This window comes from Oncorhynchus clarkii, chromosome 24 (genome assembly GCF_045791955.1).
Source record: "Oncorhynchus clarkii lewisi isolate Uvic-CL-2024 chromosome 24, UVic_Ocla_1.0, whole genome shotgun sequence".
NCBI lineage: Eukaryota > Metazoa > Chordata > Actinopteri > Salmoniformes > Salmonidae > Oncorhynchus > Oncorhynchus clarkii.
Window position 1 is genome coordinate 45,054,710 of NC_092170.1, and position 25,499 is coordinate 45,080,208.

At 44.7% G+C, this 25,499-nt stretch overlaps 1 protein-coding gene across 2 annotated transcripts; it reads left to right on the forward strand.

Annotated features, from left to right (window-relative positions):
- The first annotated feature begins 728 nt into the window (after nucleotides 1-728).
- LOC139382456 (probable ATP-dependent RNA helicase ddx6) lies at nucleotides 729-21,896 on the forward strand. Of its 2 annotated transcripts, none has more exons than XM_071126516.1 (8): nucleotides 729-896; nucleotides 1,045-1,139; nucleotides 1,267-1,389; nucleotides 1,755-1,883; nucleotides 19,469-19,585; nucleotides 20,720-20,885; nucleotides 20,978-21,168; nucleotides 21,476-21,896. In XM_071126516.1, exons 1-7 carry the CDS (start codon nucleotides 752-754, stop codon nucleotides 21,148-21,150), a joined length of 948 nt encoding a protein of 315 aa, XP_070982617.1. In that variant the 5' UTR covers nucleotides 729-751; the 3' UTR covers nucleotides 21,151-21,168; nucleotides 21,476-21,896. The 2 variants fall into 2 exon arrangements, with proteins under 2 accessions (XP_070982617.1, XP_070982618.1); XM_071126517.1 differs by having other exon boundaries at nucleotides 21,481-21,626.
- The last annotated feature ends 3,603 nt before the right edge of the window (nucleotides 21,897-25,499 follow it).

Genomic DNA, 25,499 nt, shown 5'->3' on the forward strand with positions numbered 1-25,499 from the left:
TAACACCCTGTATATGGCCTCCACATTGACTCTGTACCGGTACCCCCTGTATATAGCCTCCACATTGACTCTGTACCGTAACACCCTGTATATGGCCTCCACATTGACTCTGTACCGGTACCCCCTGTATATAGCCTCCACATTGACTCTGTACCGTAACACCCTGTATATGGCCTCCACATTGACTCTGTACCGGTACACCCTGTATATAGCCTCCACATTGACTCTGTACCGTAACATCCTGTATATAGCCTCCGCATTGACTCTGTACCGTAACACCCTGTATATAGCCTCACTACTATTATTTTATTGTTGCTCATTAATAATTTATATTTTGAACTGCGTTGTTGGTTAAGGACTTGTAAGTAAGCAATTCACTGTATTTGGCGCATGTGCCAAGTGAAATGTTAATTTTTACTAGGTTGTAATCGCTGCCAAGGTGTTTCAACAAAGTACTGAGTAAAGGGACTGAATACGTTTGTAAATGTGATATTTAAGTTTTAATTTTGTTAATACATCTTATAAAATCACCTTTTTGCCTTGTCATTGTGGGGTATTGTGATGTCATTGTGGGGTATTGTGATGTCATTGTGGGGTATTGTGATGTCATTGTGGGGTATTGTGATGTCATTGTGTGTAGCTTGTTGAGGATTTATTTTATTGAATCCATTTTAGAATGTTGTAATGTAATCGAATGTGTAAAAAGTCAAGGGGTGAATCAGCAAATATATGGTTCTCTCCTCCCCTAGCTATGGGCATCGTTCCCACCAGAGAACTGGCATTGCAGGTGAGCCAAATCTGTATCCAGATCAGCAAACACATGGGAGGGGTCAAAGTCATGGCCACAACGGGTGGCACCAACCTCCGCGATGACATCATGAGGCTCGACGAGACAGGTACATCACACCTGGCCAGGAGCCAGTTATTAATCTTGACTTGAGTCTGAAATGTATGGTGATGCTAGGCTTATGCTTCTCAATTGTGTTATTCTTTGTAGTTCACCTTTGTGATTTGTTAATAATAATTCTAATCTTTTGTCTCTAGTACACGTTGTGATTGCCACCCCTGGGAGGATCCTGGACCTCATTAAGAAGGGTGTGGCCAAAGTCAATCAGGTTCAGATGATGGTTTTGGATGAGGTGAGCTGTGGTGTTAGTTTACCATGGTGTTCCTTTTAGGCCCGGTGTCTCCAACAGAACTGTTACTTTACCCATCTACTGTAGATCCATTTATGTCCTTGTCTCTGCCCCCCCCCCCCCCCCCCAGGCAGACAAGCTGTTGTCCCAGGACTTTGTCGTGATGATGGAGGAGATATTGAGCTACCTGCCCAAACAGAGACAGATTCTGCTCTACTCTGCTACCTTTCCTCTCAGCGTGCAGAAGTTCATGGTAAATTCTGGATTCTGATTAATGGGGCCTTTTTTGAGGGGGTTGGACTAGCCTTAGATCATAGTTTTTAGTCTGCGTCTGTGAACAATGAAAGCCCTGTGTTGATTTCTACAGTCCTGCTGCATTGTGCAGTAAAACGCTTAAGTCGTTCATTTTGACTCTGTAATAGAAACTTAAAGGGCTTTCCATTGTCTTGCTTTTGTATATTTTTGTTAATTGTTAAAATATTAATGGTGGACTAACAACACACAGCGGGGACGTCTTCCTGCTTACAAACATCAACAACGTAGTCGGGTCACGACGAGCACCCTCCATAAACAGTCTCAATGCTTTGTGATGTGAAGTTGTTATTTCCTGTGTCTCAGAACTCCCACCTGTCCAAGCCCTACGAGATCAACCTGATGGAGGAGCTGACCCTGAAGGGGGTCACCCAGTATTATGCCTACGTTACAGAGAGACAGAAGGTCCACTGTCTCAACACGCTCTTCTCCAGGGTGAGTGCTGTCACTGCAACCCCTTGTACCCTGACCCTGAAGGGAGGGGGGGGGGGGGGCATCCTGTATTATGCCTCGGTTACAGAGACATGGCCACTGTCTCAAGACATTTTCCAGGGTAGGTGCCCATCAACGGCCCCTAGCTCCTACGCTACAGAGCAAAGCTGACTCTGTCCTCTGCCCCCCACCCCAGCTGACTCTGTCCTCTGCCCCCCACCCCAGCTGACTCTGTCCTCTGCCCCCCACCCCAGCTGACTCTGTCCTCTGCCCCCCACCCCAGCTGACTCTGTCCTCTGCCCCCCACCCCAGCTGACTCTGTCCTCTGCCCCCCACCCGACTCTGTCCTCTGCCCCCACCCCAGCTGACTCTGTCCTCTGCCCCCCACCCCAGCTGACTCTGTCCTCTGCCCCCACCCCAGCTGACTCTGTCCTCTGCCCCCAGCTGACTCTGTCCTCTGCCCCCAGCTGACTCTGTCCTCTGCCCCCAGCTGACTCTGTCCTCTGCCCCCAGCTGACTCTGTCCTCTGCCCCCAGCTGACTCTGTCCTCTGCCCCCAGCTGACTCTGTCCTCTGCCCCCAGCTGACTCTGTCCTCTGCCCCCAGCTGACTCTGTCCTCTGCCCCCAGCTGACTCTGTCCTCTGCCCCCAGCTGACTCTGTCCTCTGCCCCCAGCTGACTCTGTCCTCTGCCCCCAGCTGACTCTGTCCTCTGCCCCCAGCTGACTCTGTCCTCTGCCCCCAGCTGACTCTGTCCTCTGCCCCCAGCTGACTCTGTCCTCTGCCCCCAGCTGACTCTGTCCTCTGCCCCCAGCTGACTCTGTCCTCTGCCCCCAGCTGACTCTGTCCTCTGCCCCCAGCTGACTCTGTCCTCTGCCCCCAGCTGACTCTGTCCTCTGCCCCCAGCTGACTCTGTCCTCTGCCCCCAGCTGACTCTGTCCTCTGCCCCCAGCTGACTCTGTCCTCTGCCCCCAGCTGACTCTGTCCTCTGCCCCCAGCTGACTCTGTCCTCTGCCCCCAGCTGACTCTGTCCTCTGCCCCCAGCTGACTCTGTCCTCTGCCCCCAGCTGACTCTGTCCTCTGCCCCCAGCTGACTCTGTCCTCTGCCCCCAGCTGACTCTGTCCTCTGCCCCCAGCTGACTCTGTCCTCTGCCCCCAGCTGACTCTGTCCTCTGCCCCCAGCTGACTCTGTCCTCTGCCCCCAGCTGACTCTGCCCCCCCCTCCCCCAGCTGACTCTGTCCTCTGCCCCCAGCTGACTCTGTCCTCTGCCCCCAGCTGACTCTGTCCTCTGCCCCCAGCTGACTCTGCCCCCCCCTCCCCCAGCTGACTCTGTCCTCTGCCCCCAGCTGACTCTGCCCCCCCCTCCCCCAGCTGACTCTGCCCCCCTCCCCCTTCTCTCAACCGTCTGAAGTTGTAGCTGACCCAGTCGGCTCAGCGCTGCCCCCTATTTTCCTCCCTCCATGTCGGGTGGGGGCAGATTGCAGCACTTCACTTGGTTCCTCTGATGTGGAAAAGTGATAAGGAGAACTGTTTGCCAAATGATTTTTTCCAAACTACAAAATAGTGGTTGTGCAATTTATCTCCACTAGTGGCACCTGCTGGTCAAAAGAATTGAAAGTAGTCCCACACCCTTTAACGCGTGCTCAGCGTTGCCCGTTTGTCTTCTATCAAACTGATCGGGTGGTTGTTCGACAACACGAGTCCTTCTGATAAAGTGATACAGGCATCGGCACACTGCTTAGTGAATTTCAACGCGGACCTCGGTTAAAAGTTCATTTTTCCCTTTTTTTTTTACCCCCGATTTCGTGGTATCCAATTGTTTGTAGTTACTATCTTGTCTCATCGCTATAACTCCCGTACGGGCTCGGGAGAGACGAAGGTCGAGAGCCATGCGTCCTCCAAAGTTCTCAACTTTCTTAATATTACAACCAGAGGCGCCTGCCTACCTGGCTGGCATGAAAATGAACCATGGGAAAAGCGTCCTCCATTCGCTATTTAACTGAGTTTTCCCCCGCTGCCCATTCAAAACACATTTCACACACATAGTATATGTGACCGAACCAGCTCGATTCGGTCTTATTTAGCAAAAAGACTAAAGGCTGGTTTGTACTACAGGTGTGTAAATTTAATCTGGAGTGCCAGTGTGTTCTGGACATTCGTAAACTCAGAGCGTTGTCAGGTTTTGTTTGTAAATTCTCTGGCCGAGGAGTAGGGTGGATCCGAGCGTTCTGCCCTAACGGCAGTCAAGCATCCACACTAACTGGCTAACATTTGCTAGCTTGCTAGCTACTTCCAGACACAAATGAGAGAACGGCTTACTGACAATTCTACTTGCCCTAGCATAAATGGTTAGGCTGTTATCCAGAGTGTTGGTGACTGCAACTGTGCTGCTGGCAAATGTAATTACTCTTTTTAGCCAAAGTTTACTGACACCGGCCATATTCAACGTGTGAGCGTTCGTGAACAAGTCAGTTATTGTGCGCTCTGGCACTCTCAGGTGAGAGTGCTCTAAAATCAGAGTAGATAGTCCGAGCGAATTTACCACCGAAGTCTATCGACAGTTGTCGCGGTGACAACATAAACAGTCTATTGAAATAGTTACTTTGCATAGTGGAATCTTTTTTGTTTAGACATGTAGCTAGCTAAACAGTGAACCATATTCCCAACTCATGGCGTTACTACCCTGCAGGTAGCTAGCTAACATCAGGCTGTAACTAGCAATGCTAATGGATCTGAGATACGAAAACTATTAGTACACAGATCAAACGCGTAACGTTAGCTAGCTAACAGTACGCTTTAACTTGAAATGAGAAAAACATTCTGACAATATTATCTGAATGTCGCTAGCTATACTCTTACCTGTATACATGGATGGAGGTTTCTCCCTCTTGTCACGAACTCCATGGTTGCCCTAAAATGTTAACCGGAGACAGGTTCTCTTTTCGTCTCAGTGTGCGTATTTGCAATAGCTCCTGCATTTTCTCCATCTCCTTAGCTATCATACTCTAATTCCTCTGATTTCTAAACTCTGTTTTTCAGAAAGTGAAGAGCAACAGTTACTTAGTTCCACTACATTATATATTTTTTTTTAAAAGTGACTATAAACAGAAGCATGCTACATGGCAGACCAATCTGAACTCATCTCTCGGCTTGTCCAGCCCACCCATTATTTCAGCCAATCATGGCTAGCGGGGGAAGGTTCATGACTTTTTCTTTGGCTAAATTAACTAGGCTTGTAATTTAACAACCTTATTTGTATTTACAGAGGACGCTCATTAGTTATTAAAGCACATGAAAGTTCACATTTCTGCCAAAAAAAAAACATTTTGATAAAAATATAACGTGTATATAAGCAGCGTGTGAATTTCAGGTTTGTTTTTGATGCTATTGTTTGTATTAATTTGGGATCTATCGCATCCCGCTACTGTTTGGAATATTTCTTCATCAACTTTTGTACTATGGGGGTTAGTAGATTGACACAGGCTAGTGCTTTTGCTGTTCGTTAGGCCTACTGACAAAGTAAATGTGGAATTGGATAAGGCGTCCGCGACGTGTCGGTCTTCACTTGTATCCTGTGAGAAAGACCCGATCACGCGATGAGGTACCGTATGAGTTTCTTCAGAGCGCACAGAACCCATGAAGGACACAACGGGTGCATTACAGCCACGTAAAGGCGACGCCGCACTGAAATTCGAGGCATTGTCAAGTGCTTGTCAAATTGACTGACGTGTGTGTGTGTGTGTGTGTGTGTGTGTACAGCCTGTGCAAAAAACAAAAACAAAGCAGAGCTCGTGCCTTTTCAAGCGACTTGTTTTTTTTTCTCCAAATCGTCGTTAGTCATAACATGCAGTGTATTGATTAATGTATTAAAAATCAAAACCTACTGAAGATGCATGAACTCTAAGTTAAGCATACAGGACTACCTATTTGTTTAACCGCTCAACACAGAACAGCCAAATGTATGCACTCAAATCATTTGGGGGGGGGGGGGGGGAAATATCCTTAATATTTTATTCGGCTTTGTTCAATTGTATTCTTAGTAAAATAATGCCACGGAATTCTACGCAAACCTTGTCTGCTAAATGAACTAGTGAAGCCCAGTCACATGGCACAGTCAGATCAGGACCTAACACAAGGACAACTCAGAAGGGTGCTTTTCTGTTCTTCTGAAATAGAATACATTTTTATTCATGTTTCTTTAGCCCTGTATAAAATAAAGGATTTATTGTGACGGTGTGGGTAGACTATATTACATGGATTTATTGTGATGGTGTAGGTAGACTATTACATGGATTTATTGTGACGGTGTAGGTAGACTATATTACATGGTTTTATTGTGATGGTGTAGGTAGACTATTACATGGATTTATTGTGACGGTGTAGGTAGACTATATTACATGGATTTATTGTGATGGTGTAGGTAGACTATATTACATGGATTTATTGTGATGGTGTAGGTAGACTATATTACAGGGATTTATTGTGATGGTGTAGGTAGACTATATTACATGGATTTATTGTGACGGTGTAGGTAGACTATATTACATGGATTTATTGTGACGGTGTAGGTAGACTATTACAAGGATTTATTGTGACGGTGTAGGTAGACTATATTATATGGATTTATTGTGATGGTGTAGGTAGACTATATTACATGGATTTATTGTGATGGTGTAGGTAGACTATATTACATGGATTTATTGTGATGGTGTAGACTATTACAAAGATTTATTGTGATGGTGTAGGTAGACTATATTACATGGATTTATTGTGACGGTGTAGGTAGACTATATTATATGGATTTATTGTGACGGTGTAGGTAGACTATTACTTGGATTTATTGTGACGGTGTAGGTAGACTATATTACATGGATTTATTGTGACGGTGTAGGTAGACTATATTGCATGGATTTATTGTGATGGTGTAGACTATATTACATGGATTTATTGTGACGGTGTAGGTAGACTATATTACATGGATTTATTGTGACGGTGTAGGTAGACTATTACATGGATTTATTGTGACGGTGTAGGTAGACTTACATGGATTTATTGTGACGGTGTAGGTAGACTTACATGGATTTATTGTGACGGTGTAGGTAGACTTACATGGATTTATTGTGACGTGTAGGTAGACTATATGGATTTATTGTGACGGTGTAGGTAGACTATATTATATGGATTTATTGTGACGGTGTAGGTAGACTATATTATATGGATTTATTGTGACGGTGTGGGTAGACTATATTATATGGATTTATTGTGACGGTGTGGGTAGACTATATTATATGGATTTATTGTGACGGTGTGGGTAGACTATATTACATGGATTTATTGTGACGGTGTAGGTAGACTATATTACCTGGATGTATTGTGATGGTGTAGGTAGACTATATTACATGGATTTATTGTGATGGTGTAGGTAGACTATATTACATGGATTTATTGTGATGGTGTAGACTATTACAAAGATTTATTGTGATGGTGTAGGTAGACTATTACAAGGATTTATTGTGACGGTGTAGGTAGACTATATTACATGGATTTGTTGTGACGGTGTAGGTAGACTATATTATATGGATTTATTGTGACGGTGTAGGTATACTATTACATGGATTTATTGTGACGGTGTAGGTAGACTATATTACATGGATTTATTGTGATGGTGTAGGTAGACTATTATATGGATTTATTGTGACGGTGTAGGTAGACTATATTATATGGATTTATTGTGACGGTGTAGGTAGACTATATTATATGGATTTATTGTGACGGTGTGGTTAGACTATTATATGGATTTATTGTGACGGTGTAGGTAGACTATATTATATGGATTTATTGTGACGGTGTGGGTAGACTATATTATATGGATTTATTGTGACGGTGTAGGTAGACTATATTACATGGATTTGTTGTGATGGTGTAGGTAGACTATATTACATGGATTTATTGTGATGGTGTAGGTAGACTATATTACAGGGATTTATTGTGATGGTGTAGGTAGACTATATTACATGGATTTATTGTGACGGTGTAGGTAGACTATATTACATGGATTTATTGTGACGGTGTAGGTAGACTATTACAAGGATTTATTGTGACGGTGTAGGTAGACTATATTATATGGATTTATTGTGATGGTGTAGGTAGACTATATTACATGGATTTATTGTGATGGTGTAGGTAGACTATATTACAGGGATTTATTGTGATGGTGTAGGTAGACTATATTACATGGATTTATTGTGACGGTGTAGGTAGACTATATTACATGGATTTATTGTGACGGTGTAGGTAGACTATTACAAGGATTTATTGTGACGGTGTAGGTAGACTATATTTTATGGATTTATTGTGATGGTGTAGGTAGACTATATTACATGGATTTATTGTGATGGTGTAGGTAGACTATATTACATGGATTTATTGTGATGGTGTAGACTATTACAAAGATTTATTGTGATGGTGTAGGTAGACTATATTACATGGATTTATTGTGACGGTGTAGGTAGACTATATTATATGGATTTATTGTGACGGTGTAGGTAGACTATTACTTGGATTTATTGTGACGGTGTAGGTAGACTATATTACATGGATTTATTGTGATGGTGTAGGTAGACTATATTACATGGATTTATTGTGATGGTGTAGGTAGACTATATTACAGGGATTTATTGTGATGGTGTAGGTAGACTATATTACATGGATTTATTGTGACGGTGTAGGTAGACTATATTACATGGATTTATTGTGACGGTGTAGGTAGACTATTACAAGGATTTATTGTGACGGTGTAGGTAGACTATATTATATGGATTTATTGTGATGGTGTAGGTAGACTATATTACATGGATTTATTGTGATGGTGTAGGTAGACTATATTACATGGATTTATTGTGATGGTGTAGACTATTACAAAGATTTATTGTGATGGTGTAGGTAGACTATATTACATGGATTTATTGTGACGGTGTAGGTAGACTATATTATATGGATTTATTGTGACGGTGTAGGTAGACTATTACTTGGATTTATTGTGACGGTGTAGGTAGACTATATTACATGGATTTATTGTGACGGTGTAGGTAGACTATATTGCATGGATTTATTGTGATGGTGTAGACTATATTACATGGATTTATTGTGACGGTGTAGGTAGACTATATTACATGGATTTATTGTGACGGTGTAGGTAGACTATTACATGGATTTATTGTGACGGTGTAGGTAGACTTACATGGATTTATTGTGACGGTGTAGGTAGACTTACATGGATTTATTGTGACGGTGTAGGTAGACTTACATGGATTTATTGTGACGTGTAGGTAGACTATATGGATTTATTGTGACGGTGTAGGTAGACTATATTATATGGATTTATTGTGACGGTGTAGGTAGACTATATTATATGGATTTATTGTGACGGTGTGGGTAGACTATATTATATGGATTTATTGTGACGGTGTGGGTAGACTATATTACATGGATTTATTGTGACGGTGTAGGTAGACTATATTACCTGGATGTATTGTGATGGTGTAGGTAGACTATATTACATGGATTTATTGTGATGGTGTAGGTAGACTATATTACATGGATTTATTGTGATGGTGTAGGTAGACTATTACAAGGATTTATTGTGACGGTGTAGGTAGACTATATTACATGGATTTGTTGTGACGGTGTAGGTAGACCATATTATATGGATTTATTGTGACGGTGTAGGTATACTATTACATGGATTTATTGTGACGGTGTAGGTAGACTATATTACATGGATTTATTGTGATGGTGTAGGTAGACTATTATATGGATTTATTGTGACGGTGTAGGTAGACTATATTATATGGATTTATTGTGACGGTGTAGGTAGACTATATTATATGGATTTATTGTGACGGTGTGGTTAGACTATTATATGGATTTATTGTGACGGTGTAGGTAGACTATATTATATGGATTTATTGTGACGGTGTGGGTAGACTATATTATATGGATTTATTGTGACGGTGTAGGTAGACTATATTACATGGATTTATTGTGATGGTGTAGGTAGACTATATTACATGGATTTATTGTGATGGTGTAGGTAGACTATATTACAGGGATTTATTGTGATGGTGTAGGTAGACTATATTACATGGATTTATTGTGACGGTGTAGGTAGACTATATTACATGGATTTATTGTGACGGTGTAGGTAGACTATTACAAGGATTTATTGTGACGGTGTAGGTAGACTATATTATATGGATTTATTGTGATGGTGTAGGTAGACTATATTACATGGATTTATTGTGATGGTGTAGGTAGACTATATTACATGGATTTATTGTGATGGTGTAGACTATTACAAAGATTTATTGTGATGGTGTAGGTAGACTATATTACATGGATTTATTGTGACGGTGTAGGTAGACTATATTATATGGATTTATTGTGACGGTGTAGGTAGACTATTACTTGGATTTATTGTGACGGTGTAGGTAGACTATATTACATGGATTTATTGTGATGGTGTAGGTAGACTATATTACATGGATTTATTGTGATGGTGTAGGTAGACTATATTACAGGGATTTATTGTGATGGTGTAGGTAGACTATATTACATGGATTTATTGTGACGGTGTAGGTAGACTATATTACATGGATTTATTGTGACGGTGTAGGTAGACTATTACAAGGATTTATTGTGACGGTGTAGGTAGACTATATTATATGGATTTATTGTGATGGTGTAGGTAGACTATATTACATGGATTTATTGTGATGGTGTAGGTAGACTATATTACATGGATTTATTGTGATGGTGTAGACTATTACAAAGATTTATTGTGATGGTGTAGGTAGACTATATTACATGGATTTATTGTGACGGTGTAGGTAGACTATATTATATGGATTTATTGTGACGGTGTAGGTAGACTATTACTTGGATTTATTGTGACGGTGTAGGTAGACTATATTACATGGATTTATTGTGACGGTGTAGGTAGACTATATTGCATGGATTTATTGTGATGGTGTAGACTATATTACATGGATTTATTGTGACGGTGTAGGTAGACTATATTACATGGATTTATTGTGACGGTGTAGGTAGACTATTACATGGATTTATTGTGACGGTGTAGGTAGACTTACATGGATTTATTGTGACGGTGTAGGTAGACTTACATGGATTTATTGTGACGGTGTAGGTAGACTTACATGGATTTATTGTGACGTGTAGGTAGACTATATGGATTTATTGTGACGGTGTAGGTAGACTATATTATATGGATTTATTGTGACGGTGTAGGTAGACTATATTATATGGATTTATTGTGACGGTGTGGGTAGACTATATTATATGGATTTATTGTGACGGTGTGGGTAGACTATATTACATGGATTTATTGTGACGGTGTAGGTAGACTATATTACCTGGATGTATTGTGATGGTGTAGGTAGACTATATTACATGGATTTATTGTGATGGTGTAGGTAGACTATATTACATGGATTTATTGTGATGGTGTAGACTATTACAAAGATTTATTGTGATGGTGTAGGTAGACTATTACAAGGATTTATTGTGACGGTGTAGGTAGACTATATTACATGGATTTATTGTGATGGTGTAGGTAGACTATATTACATGGATTTATTGTGACGGTGTAGGTAGACTATATTACACGGATTTATTGTGACGGTGTAGGTAGACTTACATGGATTTATTGTGACGGTGTAGGTAGACTTACAGGGATTTATTGTGACGGTGTAGGTAGACTTACATGGATTTATTGACGGTGTAGGTAGACTATTACATGGATTTATTGTGATGGTGTAGGTAGACTATATTACATGGATTTATTGTGACGGTGTAGGTAGACTATTACATGGATTTATTGTGACGGTGTAGGTAGACTTACATGGATTTATTGTGACGGTGTAGGTAGACTTACATGGATTTATTGTGACGGTGTAGGTAGACTTACATGGATTTATTGTGACAGTGTAGGTAGACTATATTATATGGATTTATTGTGACGGTGTAGGTAGACTATATTATATGGATTTATTGTGACAGTGTGGGTAGACTATATTATATGGATTTATTGTGACGGTGTGGGTAGACTATATTACATGGATTTATTGTGACGGTGTAGGTAGACTATATTACATGGATTTATTGTGATGGTGTAGGTAGACTATATTACATGGATTTATTGTGACGGTGTTTGTAGACTATTACATGGATTTATTGTGACGGTGTAGGTAGACTATATTACATGGATTTATTGTGACGGTGTAGACTATATTACATGGATGTATTGTGACGGTGTAGACTATATTACATGGATTTATTGTGACGGTGTAGACTATATTACATGGATGTATTGTGACGGTGTAGACTATATTACATGGATTTATTGTGAAGGTGTAGACTATATTACATGGATTTATTGTGACGGTGTAGACTATATTACATGGATTTATTGTGACGGTGTAGACTATATTACATGGATTTATTGTGACGGTGTAGACTATATTACATGGATTTATTGTGACGGTGTAGACTATATTACATGGATTTATTGTGACGGTGTAGACTATATTACATGGATTTATTGTGACGGTGTAGGTAGACTATATTACATGGATTTATTGTGACGGTGTAGACTATATTACATGGATTTATTGTGACGGTGTAGACTATATTACATGGATTTATTGTGACGGTGTAGGTAGACTATATTACATGGATTTATTGTGACGGTGTAGGTAGACTATATTACATGGATTTATTGTGACGGTGTAGACTATATTACATGGATTTATTGTGACGGTGTGGGTAGACTATATTACATGGATTTATTGTGACGGTGTAGGTAGACTATATTACATGGATTTATTGTGACGGTGTAGACTATATTACAGGGATTTATTGTGACGGTGTAGACTATTACAGGGATTTATTGTGACGGTGTAGACTATATTACATGGATTTATTGTGACGGTGTAGGTAGACTATATTACATGGATTTATTGTGATGGTGTAGACTATATTACAGGGATTTATTGTGACGGTGTAGGTAGACTATATTACATGGATTTATTGTGATGGTGTAGACTATATTACAGGGATTTATTGTGACGGTGTAGGTAGACTATATTACATGGATTTATTGTGATGGTGTAGACTATATTACATGGATGTATTGTGACGGTGTAGACTATATTACATGGATTTATTGTGACGGTGTAGACTATATTACATGGATTTATTGTGACGGTGTAGACTATATTACAGGGATTTATTGTGACGGTGTAGACTATATTACAGGGATTTATTGTGACGGTGTAGACTATATTACATGGATTTATTGTGACGGTGTAGGTAGACTATATTACATGGATTTATTGTGATGGTGTAGACTATATTACAGGGATTTATTGTGACGGTGTAGGTAGACTATATTACATGGATTTATTGTGACGGTGTAGACTATATTACATGGATTTATTGTGATGGTGTAGACTATATTACATGGATGTATTGTGACGGTGTAGACTATATTACATGGATTTATTGTGACGGTGTAGACTATATTACATGGATTTATTGTGACGGTGTAGACTATATTACATGGATTTATTGTGACGGTGTAGACTATATTACATGGATTTATTGTGACGGTGTAGACTATATTACATGGATTTATTGTGACGGTGTAGACTATATTACATGGATTTATTGTGACGGTGTAGACTATATTACATGGATTTATTGTGACGGTGTAGACTATATTACATGGATTTATTGTGACGGTGTAGACTATATTACATGGATTTATTGTGACGGTGTAGACTATATTACATGGATTTATTGTGACGGTGTAGACTATATTACATGGATTTATTGTGACGGTGTAGACTATATTACATGGATTTATTGTGACGGTGTAGACTATATTACATGGATTTATTGTGACGGTGTAGACTATATTACATGGATTTATTGTGACGGTGTAGACTATATTACATGGATTTATTGTGACGGTGTAGACTATATTACATGGATTTATTGTGACGGTGTAGACTATATTACATGGATTTATTGTGACGGTGTAGACTATATTACATGGATTTATTGTGACGGTGTAGACTATATTACATGGATTTATTGTGACGGTGTAGACTATATTACATGGATTTATTGTGACGGTGTAGACTATATTACATGGATTTATTGTGACGGTGTAGACTATATTACATGGATTTATTGTGACGGTGTAGACTGTATTACATGGATTTATTGTGACGGTGTAGACTATATTACATGGATTTATTGTGACGGTTTAGACTATATTACATGGATTTATTGTGACGGTGTAGACTATATTACATGGATTTATTGTGACGGTGTAGACTATATTACATGGATTTATTGTGACGGTGTAGACTATATTACATGGATTTATTGTGACGGTGTAGACTATATTACATGGATTTATTGTGACGGTGTAGACTATATTACATGGATTTATTGTGACTATATTACATGGATTTATTGTGACGGTGTAGACTATATTACATGGATTTATTGTGACGGTGTAGGTAGACTATATTACATGGATTTATTGTGACGGTGTAGACTATATTACATGGATTTATTGTGACGGTGTAGGTAGACTATATTACATGGATTTATTGTGACGGTGTAGACTATATTACATGGATTTATTGTGACGGTGTAGGTAGACTTACATGGATTTATTGTGATGGTGTAGACTATATTACATGGATTTATTGTGACGGTGTAGGTAGACTATATTACATGGATTTATTGTGACGGTGTAGGTAGACTATTACATGGATTTATTGTGACGGTGTAGGTAGACTTACATGGATTTATTGTGACGGTGTAGGTAGACTTACATGGATTTATTGTGACGGTAAACCACTGTTCCCCATTAGGCTGTTAATGTAAAAAAGAATTTGTTCTTAACCGACTTGGCTAGTTAAAGGTTAAATAAAGTAAATTTTGTTTTAAATATGTGCCGAATACAACGGGTGTAGACATTCTTACTTACCCATAAATGGAGGATTGCAATGGAAAAGAGGTTTCAGAATAACAGCACTTCCTGGTTGGATTGTCCTCAGGTTTTTGCCTGCAATATCAGTTCTGTTATACTCACGGACAATATTTTGACAGTTTTGGAAACTTTAGTACAGAGTCAATATGGAGGCTATATACAGGGGGTACCGGAACAGAGTCAATGTGGAGGCTATATACAGGGGGTACCGGTACAGAGTCAATGTGGAGGCTATATACAGGGGGTACCGGTACAGAGTCAATGTGGAGGCTATATACAGGGAGTACTGGTACAGAGTCAATGTGGAGGCTATATACAGGGTATTACGGTACAGAGTCAATGTGGAGGCTATATACAGGGGGGTACAGAGCCAATGTGGAGGATATATACAGGGGGGTACAGAGCCAATGTGGAGGCTATATACAGGGTATTACGGTACAGAGTCAATGTGGAGGCTATATACAGGGTATTACGGTACAGAGTCAATGTGGAGGCTATATACAGGGTGTACCAGTACAGAGTCAATGTGGAGGAAATATACAGGGGGTACCGGTACAGAGTCAATATGGAGGCTATATACCGGGGGTACCGGTACAGAGTCAATATGGAGGCTATATACCGGGGGTACCGGTACAGAGTCAATGTGGAGGCTATATACAGGGTATTACGGTACAGAGTCAATGTGGAGGCTATATACAGGGGGTACCGGTACAGAGTCAATGTGGAGGCTATATACAGGGTATTACGGTACAGAGTCAATGTGGAGGCTATATACAGGGTATTACGGTAAAGAGTCAATGTGGAGGCTATATACAGGGTATTACGGTACAGAGTCAATGTGGAGGCTATATACAGGGTATTACGGTACAGAGTCAATGTGGAGGCTATATACAGGGTATTACGGTACAGAGTCAATGTGGAGGCTATATACAGGGTGTTACGGTACAGAGTCAATGTGGAGGCTATATACAGGGGGTACTGGTACAGAGTCAATGTGGAGACTATATACAGGGTATTACGGTACAGAGTCAATGTGGAGGCTATATACAGGGTATTACGGTACAGAGTCAATGTGGAGGCTATATACAGGGTATTACGGTACAGAGTCAATATGGAGGCTATATACAGGGTATTACGGTACAGAGTCAATGTGGAGGCTATATACAGGGTATTACGGTACAGAGTCAATATGGAGGCTATATACAGGGTATTACGGTACAGAGTCAATATGGAGGCTATATACAGGGTATTACGGTACAGAGTCAATGTGGAGGCTATATACAGGGTATTACGGTACAGAGTCAATGTGGAGGCTATATACAGGGTATTACGGTACAGAGTCAATGTGGAGGCTATATACAGGGTATTACGGTACAGAGTCAATGTGGAGGCTATATACAGGGTATTACGGTACAGAGTCAATATGGAGGCTATATACAGGGTATTACGGTACAGAGTCAATATGGAGGCTATATACAGGGTATTACGGTACAGAGTCAATGTGGAGGCTATATACAGGGTATTACGGTACAGAGTCAATGTGGAGGCTATATACAGGGGGTACCGGTACAGAGTCAATGTGGAGGCTATATACAGGGGGTACCGGTACAGAGTCAATGTGGAGGCTATATACAGGGTATTACGGTACAGAGTCAATGTGGAGGCTATATACAGGGTATTACGGTACAGAGTCAATGTGGAGGCTATATACAGGGTATTACGGTACAGAGTCAATGTGGAGGCTATATACAGGGTATTACGGTATAGAGTCAATGTGGAGGCTATATACAGGGTATTACGGTATAGAGTCAATGTGGAGACTATATACAGGGTATTACGGTATAGAGTCAATGTGGAGGCTATATACAGGGTATTACGGTATAGAGTCAATGTGGAGGCTATATACAGGGTATTACGGTATAGAGTCAATGTGGAGGCTATATACAGGGTATTACGGTACAGAGTCAATGTGGAGGCTATATACAGGGTATTACGGTACAGAGTCAATGTGGAGGCTATATACAGGGTATTACGGTATAGAGTCAATGTGGAGGCTATATACAGGGTATTACTGTATAGAGTCAATGTGGAGACTATATACAGGGTATTACGGTATAGAGTCAATGTGGAGGCTATATACAGGGTATTACGGTATAGAGTCAATGTGGAGGCTATATACAGGGTATTACGGTACAGTCAATGTGGAGGCTATATACAGGGTATTACGGTACAGTCAATGTGGAGGCTATATACAGGGTATTACGGTACAGTCAATGTGGAGGCTATATACAGGGTATTACGGTACAGTCAATGTGGAGGCTATATACAGGGTGTTACGGTACAGTCAATGTGGAGGCTATGTACAGGGTATTACGGTACAGTCAATGTGGAGGCTATATACAGGGTATTACGGTACAGTCAATGTGGAGGCTATATACAGGGGGTACCGGTACAGAGTCAATGTGGAGGCTATATACAGGGTATTACGGTACAGAGTCAATGTGGAGGCTATATACAGGGTATTACGGTACAGAGTCAATGTGGAGGCTATATACAGGGTATTACGGTACAGAGTCAATGTGGAGGCTATATACAGGGTATTACGGTACAGTCAATGTGGAGTCTATATACAGGGTATTACGGTACAGTCAATGTGGAGGCTATATACAGGGTATTACGGTACAGTCAATGTGGAGGCTATATACAGGGTGTACCGGTACAGAGTCAATGTGGAGGCTATATACAGGGTATTACGGTACAGTCAATGTGGAGGCTATATACAGGGTATTACGGTACAGTCAATGTGGAGGCTATATACAGGGGGTACCGGTACAGAGTCAATGTGGAGTCTATATACAGGGGGTACCGGTACAGAGTCAATGTGGAGGCTATATACAGGGGGTACCGGTACAGAGTCAATGTGGAGGCTATATACAGGGGGTACCGGTACAGTCAATGTGGAGGCTATATACAGGGGGTACTGGTACAGTCAATGTGGAGGCTATATACAGGGTGTACCGGTACAGTCAATGTGGAGGCTATATACAGGGTATTACGGTACCGTCAATGTGGAGGCTATATACAGGGTATTACGGTACAGAGTCAATGTGGAGGCTATATACAGGGTATTACGGTACAGAGTCAATGTGGAGGCTATATACAGGGTATTACGGTACAGAGTCAATGTGGAGGCTATATACAGGGTATTACGGTACAGTCAATGTGGAGGCTATATACAGGGTATTACGGTACAGTCAATGTGGAGGCTATATACAGGGTATTACGGTACAGTCAATGTGGAGGCTATATACAGGGTGTACCGGTACAGAGTCAATGTGGAGGCTATATACAGGGTGTACCGGTACAGAGTCAATGTGGAGGCTATATACAGGGTATTACGGTACAGTCAATGTGGAGGCTATATACAGGGGGTACCGGTACAGAGTCAATGTGGAGGCTACATACAGGGGGTACCGGTACAGAGTCAATGTGGAGTCTATATACAGGGGGTACCGGTACAGAGTCAATGTGGAGGCTATATACAGGGGGTACCGGTACAGAGTCAATGTGGAGGCTATATACAGGGGGTACCGGTACAGTCAATGTGGAGGCTATATACAGGGGGTACCGGTACAGTCAATGTGGAGGCTATATACAGGGTGTACCGGTACAGTCAATGTGGAGGCTATATACAGGGTATTACGGTACCGTCAATGTGGAGGCTATATACAGGGTATTACGGTACAGAGTCAATGTGGAGGCTATATACAGGGGTACCAGTACAGAGTCAATGTGGAGGCTATATACTTATGTCACTTTGTTTTTATACATTTGCAAACATTTCTAAACCTGTTCTTGCTTTGTTATTATGGGGTATTGTGTGTAGATTATAACCTTAGAATAAGGTTGTCGCATAACAAAATGTTGAAAAATTGAAGGGGTCAGAAAACCAGCCGGAAAGTCAAGTTTAAATTCCTTATATTAAGCAAACCAGACCGCACCATTTTGTTTTTACTTAGTTAGCCAGGGATGTTCTCTGTTTAGTGAGTCCTCCAGATCAGAGGCAGTAGGGATGACCAGGGATGTTCTCTGTTTAGTGAGTCCTCCAGATCAGAGGCAGTAGGGATGACCAGGGGTGTTCTCTGTTTAGTGAGTCCTCCACATTAGAAGCAGTAGGGATGACCAGGGTTGTTCTCTGTTTAGTGAGTCCTCCAGATCAGAGGCAGTAGGGATGACCAGGGGTGTTCTCTGTTTAGTGAGTCCTCCACATTAGAAGCAGTAAGGGTGGCCATGAATGTTCTCTGTTTAGTGAGTCTGCGGGCGTGTCTGTGTCGGCTGGGGAAACACCTCATTGGGTCTAACGGTTGTCCCTCTCCACTCAGCTCCACATCAACCAGTTTATAATCTGTTTCCTCTCTCTCCAGATCAGTCTATAATCTGTTTCCCCTCTCTCCACTCAGCTCCACATCAGTCTATAATCTGTTTCCTCTCTCTCCACTCAGCTCCAGATCAACCAGTCTATAATCTTCTGTAACTCGTCTCAGAGGGTGGAGCTGCTGGCCAAGAAGATATCTCAGCTGGGCTACTCGTGTTTCTACATTCATGCCAAGATGAGACAGGTCAGCCCAGGTCCTAGTCTCTACTGCCTCCTCACTACCCCAGGAGCAGCTGACTAAGCTTAGCATCCCAAATGGACCCTACGTAGTGCACTACTTTAGACCAGAAGCCCTATGGGTAGTGCACTACTTTAGACCAGAAGCCCTATGGGTAGTGCACTATTTATAGAATAGGGGGCCATTTGGGATGCCTCATAGCTGTTGATCAGATGTCAGCTTGTTTACCTCTGGTTTATGCTCAGGGCTGATGAGATGGCTCAGCTCGGGCCCCAGTCTTTGCGTTGACCAGGCTCGGGCCCCAGTCTTTGCGTTGACCAGGCTCGGGCCTCAGTCTTTGCGTTGACCAGGCTCGGGCCCCAGTCTTTGCGTTGACCAGGCTCGGGCCCCAGTCTTTGCGTTGACCAGGCTCGGGCCCCAGTCTTTGCGTTGACCAGGCCCGGGCCCCAGTCTTTGCGTTGACCAGGCTCGGGCCCCAGTCTTTGCGTTGACCAGGCTCGGGCCCCAGTCTTTGCGTTGACCAGGCTCGGGCCCCAGTCTTTGCGTTGACCAGGCTCGGGCCCCAGTCTTTGCGTTGACCAGGCTCGGGCCCCAGTCTTTGCGTTGACCAGGCCCGGGCCCCAGTCTTTGCGTTGACCAGGCTCGGGCCTCAGTCTTTGCGTTGACCAGGCTCGGGCCCCAGTCTTTGCGTTGACCAGGCCCGGGCCCCAGTCTTTGCGTTGACCAGGCTCGGGCCCCAGTCTTTGCGTTGACCAGGCCCGGGCCCCAGTCTTTGCGTTGACCAGGCTCGGGCCCCAGTCTTTGCGTTGACCAGGCTCGGGCCCCAGTCTTTGCGTTGACCAGGCCCGGGCCCCAGTCTTTGCGTTGACCAGGCTCGGGCCCCAGTCTTTGCGTTGACCAGGCTCGGGCCCCAGTCTTTGCGTTGACCAGGCTCGGGCCCCAGTCTTTGCGTTGACCAGGCTCGGGCCCCAGTCTTTGCGTTGACCAGGCTCGGGCCCCAGTCTTTGCGTTGACCAGGCTCGGGCCCCAGTCTTTGCGTTGACCAGGCCCGGGCCCCAGTCTTTCATTCTGTTTTGACCCAACATCTCCATGGTTAAGTTAGTCTGAAAACCACTCGTCTACTTGTCTGTCTCTTTACAGGAGCACCGTAACAGAGTGTTCCACGACTTCAGAAACGGGCTCTGCCGGAATCTGGTCTGCACAGACCTCTTCACAAGAGGTATCGACATTCAGGCGGTGAATGTGGTGATCAACTTTGACTTCCCCAAGCTGGGCGAGACGTACCTGCATCGCATCGGCAGATCTGGTGAGAACCTTGGCTTTTCTCAAGCGGGACTTAATAAATGTCATTTGAAGGAGGTCTCGGCAGTTTTAACCTCGACTACTCCACCCCCTCAGGTCGTTTTGGTCACCTGGGTCTGGCCATCAACCTGATCACATACGATGACCGCTTCAATCTGAAGGGCATTGAGGAGCAGCTGGGAACAGAGATCAGACCCATCCCCGGCAGCATAGACAAGAGCCTGTACGTAGCAGAGTACCACAGTGAGAACGGAGAGGTCAAGCTGTGAGGTGGAGGACGAACAGAGGTGAAACTCTCTCTTCAATCACATTTATTTTATCAAGCCATTTTTTTTTATTTTGACATCGAATAGTTTTCAGAATGTGTCCTTCTAAAACGTCAATCGAATTGGGAGGCGGAGGCACCGCTTGGAAACGGACCGTGTTTATGTAACTGGACAAGTTCTTTGAGGTTGACATGTATTTTTTTGTAGTAAAATGTCAGCTACTAAACATGTTCATGGGTTTGAGATCGTTTGTACTCACTGAAAGCAGGAGGATAAATGTTTGTTTGACTACTAAACACAACAGCTTTACTGTTTCTCTCCTCTGCAGATCAGATGTGACCCCCGTCCCCGTCGCCCCTCCTTTCTGATGTTACGCTCCCTTCTGTTTCCTGGACTATTTTTTTTTTTTTTTTTTTTTTTTGGATATCTAACTTCCCGTCTGTCGGTCTTCCTTCCTGTTTTTGGGTGCCACCTCATGGAAACGTGTAGGATCTGTGAGGGACAAACCTGCAGAGGAACTCATGATGTCCCTGTTCTAGGGTCCTCTCTCTGCTGCGATGCACTGAAGACTACGACTACTAACTCCCACAGTACTGGGAGGAGGAAGGCAGGGAACATGGAGAACTGTCTTTCATTGGAAATGGATTTGATCATTTCCATCTTTCTCCTGCTCCAATCTACCCTGAGCACTGCCTGCCAGTCAGCACTTACCCCCCCTCGCTCCCTCCTCCCTGCCCCTCTCTCCCTCCTCCCTGCCCCTCTCTCCCTCCTCCCTGCCCCTCTCTCCCTCCTCCCTGCCCCTCTCTCCCTCCTCCCTGCCCCTCTCTCCCTCCTCCCTGCCCCTCTCTCCCTCCTCCCTGCCCCTCTCTCCCTCCTCCCTGCCCCTCTCTCCCTCCTCCCTGCCCCTCTCTCCCTCCTCCCTGCCCCTCTCTCCCTCCTCCCTGCCCCTCTCTCCCTCCTCCCTGCCCCTCTCTCCCTCCTCCCTGCCCCTCTCTCCCTGCCCCTCTCTCCCTGCCCCTCTCTCCCTGCCCCTCTCTCCCTCCTCCCTGCCCCTCTCTCCCTCCTCCCTGCCCCTCTCTCCCTCCTCCCTGCCCCTCGCTCCCTCCTCCCTGCCCCTCGCTCCCTCCTCCCTGCCCCTCGCTCCCTCCTCCCTGCCCCTCGCTCCCTCCTCCCTGCCCCTCGCTCCCTCCTCCCTGCCCCTCGCTCCCTCCTCCCTGCCCCTCGCTCCCTCCTCCCTGCCCCTCGCTCCCTCCTCCCTGCCCCTCGCTCCCTCCTCCCTGCCCCTCGCTCCCTCCTCCCTGCCCCTCGCTCCCTCCTCCCTGCCCCTCGCTCCCTCCTCCCTGCCCCTCGCTCCCTCCTCCCTGCCCCTCGCTCCCTCCTCCCTGCCCCTCGCTCCCTCCTCCCTGCCCCTCGCTCCCTCCTCCCTGCCCCTCGCTCCCTCCTCCCTGCCCCTCGCTCCCTCCTCCCTGCCCCTCGCTCCCTCCTCCCTGCCCCTCGCTCCCTCCTCCCTGCCCCTCGCTCCCTCCTCCCTGCCCCTCGCTCCCTCCTCCCTGCCCCTCGCTCCCTCCTCCCTGCCCCTCGCTCCCTCCTCCCTGCCCCTCGCTCCCTCCTCCCTGCCCCTCGCTCCCTCCTCCCTGCCCCTCGCTCCCTCCTCCCTGCCCCTCGCTCCCTCCTCCCTGCCCCTCCCTCCCCCCTGGCCCCCTCCCTTCCTATCCACCTCCTTTATGTTGTCCTTTTGTAGCTCTTTGTATGAAGTGCCTTAACAAGCAGCTTGTTCTGAAGTAATAACCCGTTCTCCGTCTGTGTGGAAACATCCGTCCACCCACGGTGTTACTCATCACGTAACATCACTTTATGTTTCGCACATTGAATCAACACCCATCCTACCACTTGATGTTCAGTAAGACACATTGCATCAAGGTTTAGGCCGTTTTTCTATAGTTGGATGGAGGGTGGATGAAATATGATCTGCTGCTGGCTTGGCTGCAGGTCCCCAGAATATTGACAACTATATGAAGAGAATCCACGGTGGAGAAAGCCCCTGGATGAAGATGACAGCTCAACGAGCAGGATGTTTAGAGGCTCCATTTAGAACGCAGCCAGAGTGCAGACTAGTTCATTAGAATCCTAACGTTCCTCCCCCTCGAGCGTCACAATCAGAACACTAAGAACTGATCTATTCTAGAACTGGAACGTTAAGTAGCTCCACCCTCCCTGGACTCTCCGGGGGTTCCTTCCTGTTCGGGAGGACTTATCTACCTACCGTACGATGCAAACGAGAAGAAATGGGTGTTCCTGTTGCAGTTTGACGTTCTTCTGGGTGGGCAGTTGGTCACTCCACTTTATTCTTCTTGATGTGCCACAGCTAAACCATCTTGGCACCCTGTACACTTTGTAAATACTTGATTTCATTTTTAATAGATTGTTTTAAAAACAAGTTTAAAAGGCTGGTTGACATGTTGAGGATGACGATGTGAGCTGATGCATCTTTAAGTTTTGAATCTGATCAGGACTGTAGATGATCATATTTTTTCCCTTTCTACTCAAACCCCCTTCACAGAATGAGCTGCAACGATGGCCTGTTTAGTCAGTGAAGTTCTGATTTGTAGAAGAGCACTCTGTGTTCGAATGTAGTCTACGACCATTTAATTGTCACATTGTGTATGAAATGTGTTCCTTGTGCTTTTAGCCAAAGCACAGATCAAACTACAGTTTCACCCTTGACATTTGATAAACAATGCAGTTGTTCAACCCTGTTACATTAAGTTTAGATTTATTGTTTAAATAATATTCCTCCATTTTCCTTCGTGTTGACAGGATGTCCCTCTAGACAGGTGGAATAAGGATCAGAGCAGCATAATGTTTTGATCACCAGCCTTTGCTCCTTCGACTGACTCAACAAGCCACTCCCCACAATCCCTGCAAAGAGAGTGACTGTTATTATTATTATTATTATTATTATTATTATTATAAAAACAAAAGATAAATGAATATTGTATCATGTAGTTGAAGCGACTTGCTGCAGTGCAGCTCAAATTGTCTCTGAGGAGTGATGTATATGAATGGGTATCCGATCTACACTCTAGCTGTTAGGTTGGTCTGTGTGATCGGCAATGGGGAGTAGCTGCAAGTATTAGACAACATTATACGTTTGTATCTTTCTTCCCTTGTGTTAAACAGTGGCTTTGTATCTGAACAAACTATCAAACCCTTCAATGTAGCAGGGAAAACAGTGTTTCTGTGCATCACGCAAGTCAGCTGGTCAGCTGGTTAAAACACACCAGTTTTTGTTTTGTGTTGTCCAATATGAAGTGAAATCCTTGGTGGTGTGGACGGACTGCGTTTCACTGAGTTATTATGGTGACAGGCCAACACACCGACTGCTAGGCCCTCCCTGTACTGAAACCAGCCTCCTGGACTACAGATGTGCTTAGTGTTTCATTTTGTTTTAACCCTAAACAGGAGGATAATAGACTTGCAGTTTGGGAGGTATTAAAAACCATGTATTGCCCTCTTTACACCAGAGTTGGGTGAAGATCCCTGTCTGAGCCTTTAAGGTGAAAGCCTTGAAGGATTCCTGGGGAGGGGGGGGGGGTCTTCTGGCCCTGGGGTGGGGTAGGTGTGTCTCCTGGGGAGGGGGGGGGGGGGGTGTCTCCTGGGGAGGGGGGGGGGGGGGGGTGTCTCCTGGGGAGGGGGGGGGGGTGTCTCCTGGGGAGGGGGGGGGGGGGTGTCTCCTGGGGAGGGGGGTGGGGTGTCTCCTGGGGAGGGGGGGGGGGTGTCTCCTGGGGAGGGGGGTGGGGTAGGGGTGTCTCTTGGGGAGGGGGTGGGGTCTTCTGGCCCTGGGGAGGGGGGAGGGGGTGGGGTTCTTCTGGCCCTGGGGAGGGGTGGTGGGGGGGGTCTTCTGGCCCTGGGGAGGGGGGTGGGGTGGTGTCCTGGGGAAGGGGGGGGGGGGGGGGTCTTCTGGCCCTGGGGAGGGGGGTGGGGCTGTCTCTTGGAGGAGAGGTGTCTCTTGGGGGAAGGGGGGGGGGGGGGGGGGGGCGGTGGTGTCTTCTAGCCCTGGGGGAGTGGTATCTCCTGGGGAGGGGGGGGTGGGTGGTGGTATCTCCTGGGGAGGGGGGGGGTGGGTGGTGGTATCTCCTGGGGAGGGGGGGGGATTGGGAGGGTGTCTTCTGGCCCTGGGGAGGGGAAGGGGGGGGGGATTGGGAGGGGTGTCTTCTGGCCCTGGGGAGGGGAAGGGGGGGGGATTGGGAGGGGTGTCTCGTGGCCATGAGGGGGGGGGGGGGGATTGGGAGGGGTGTCTCGTGGCCATGAGGGGGGTGGGGGGGGATTGGGAGGGGTGTCTCGTGGCCATG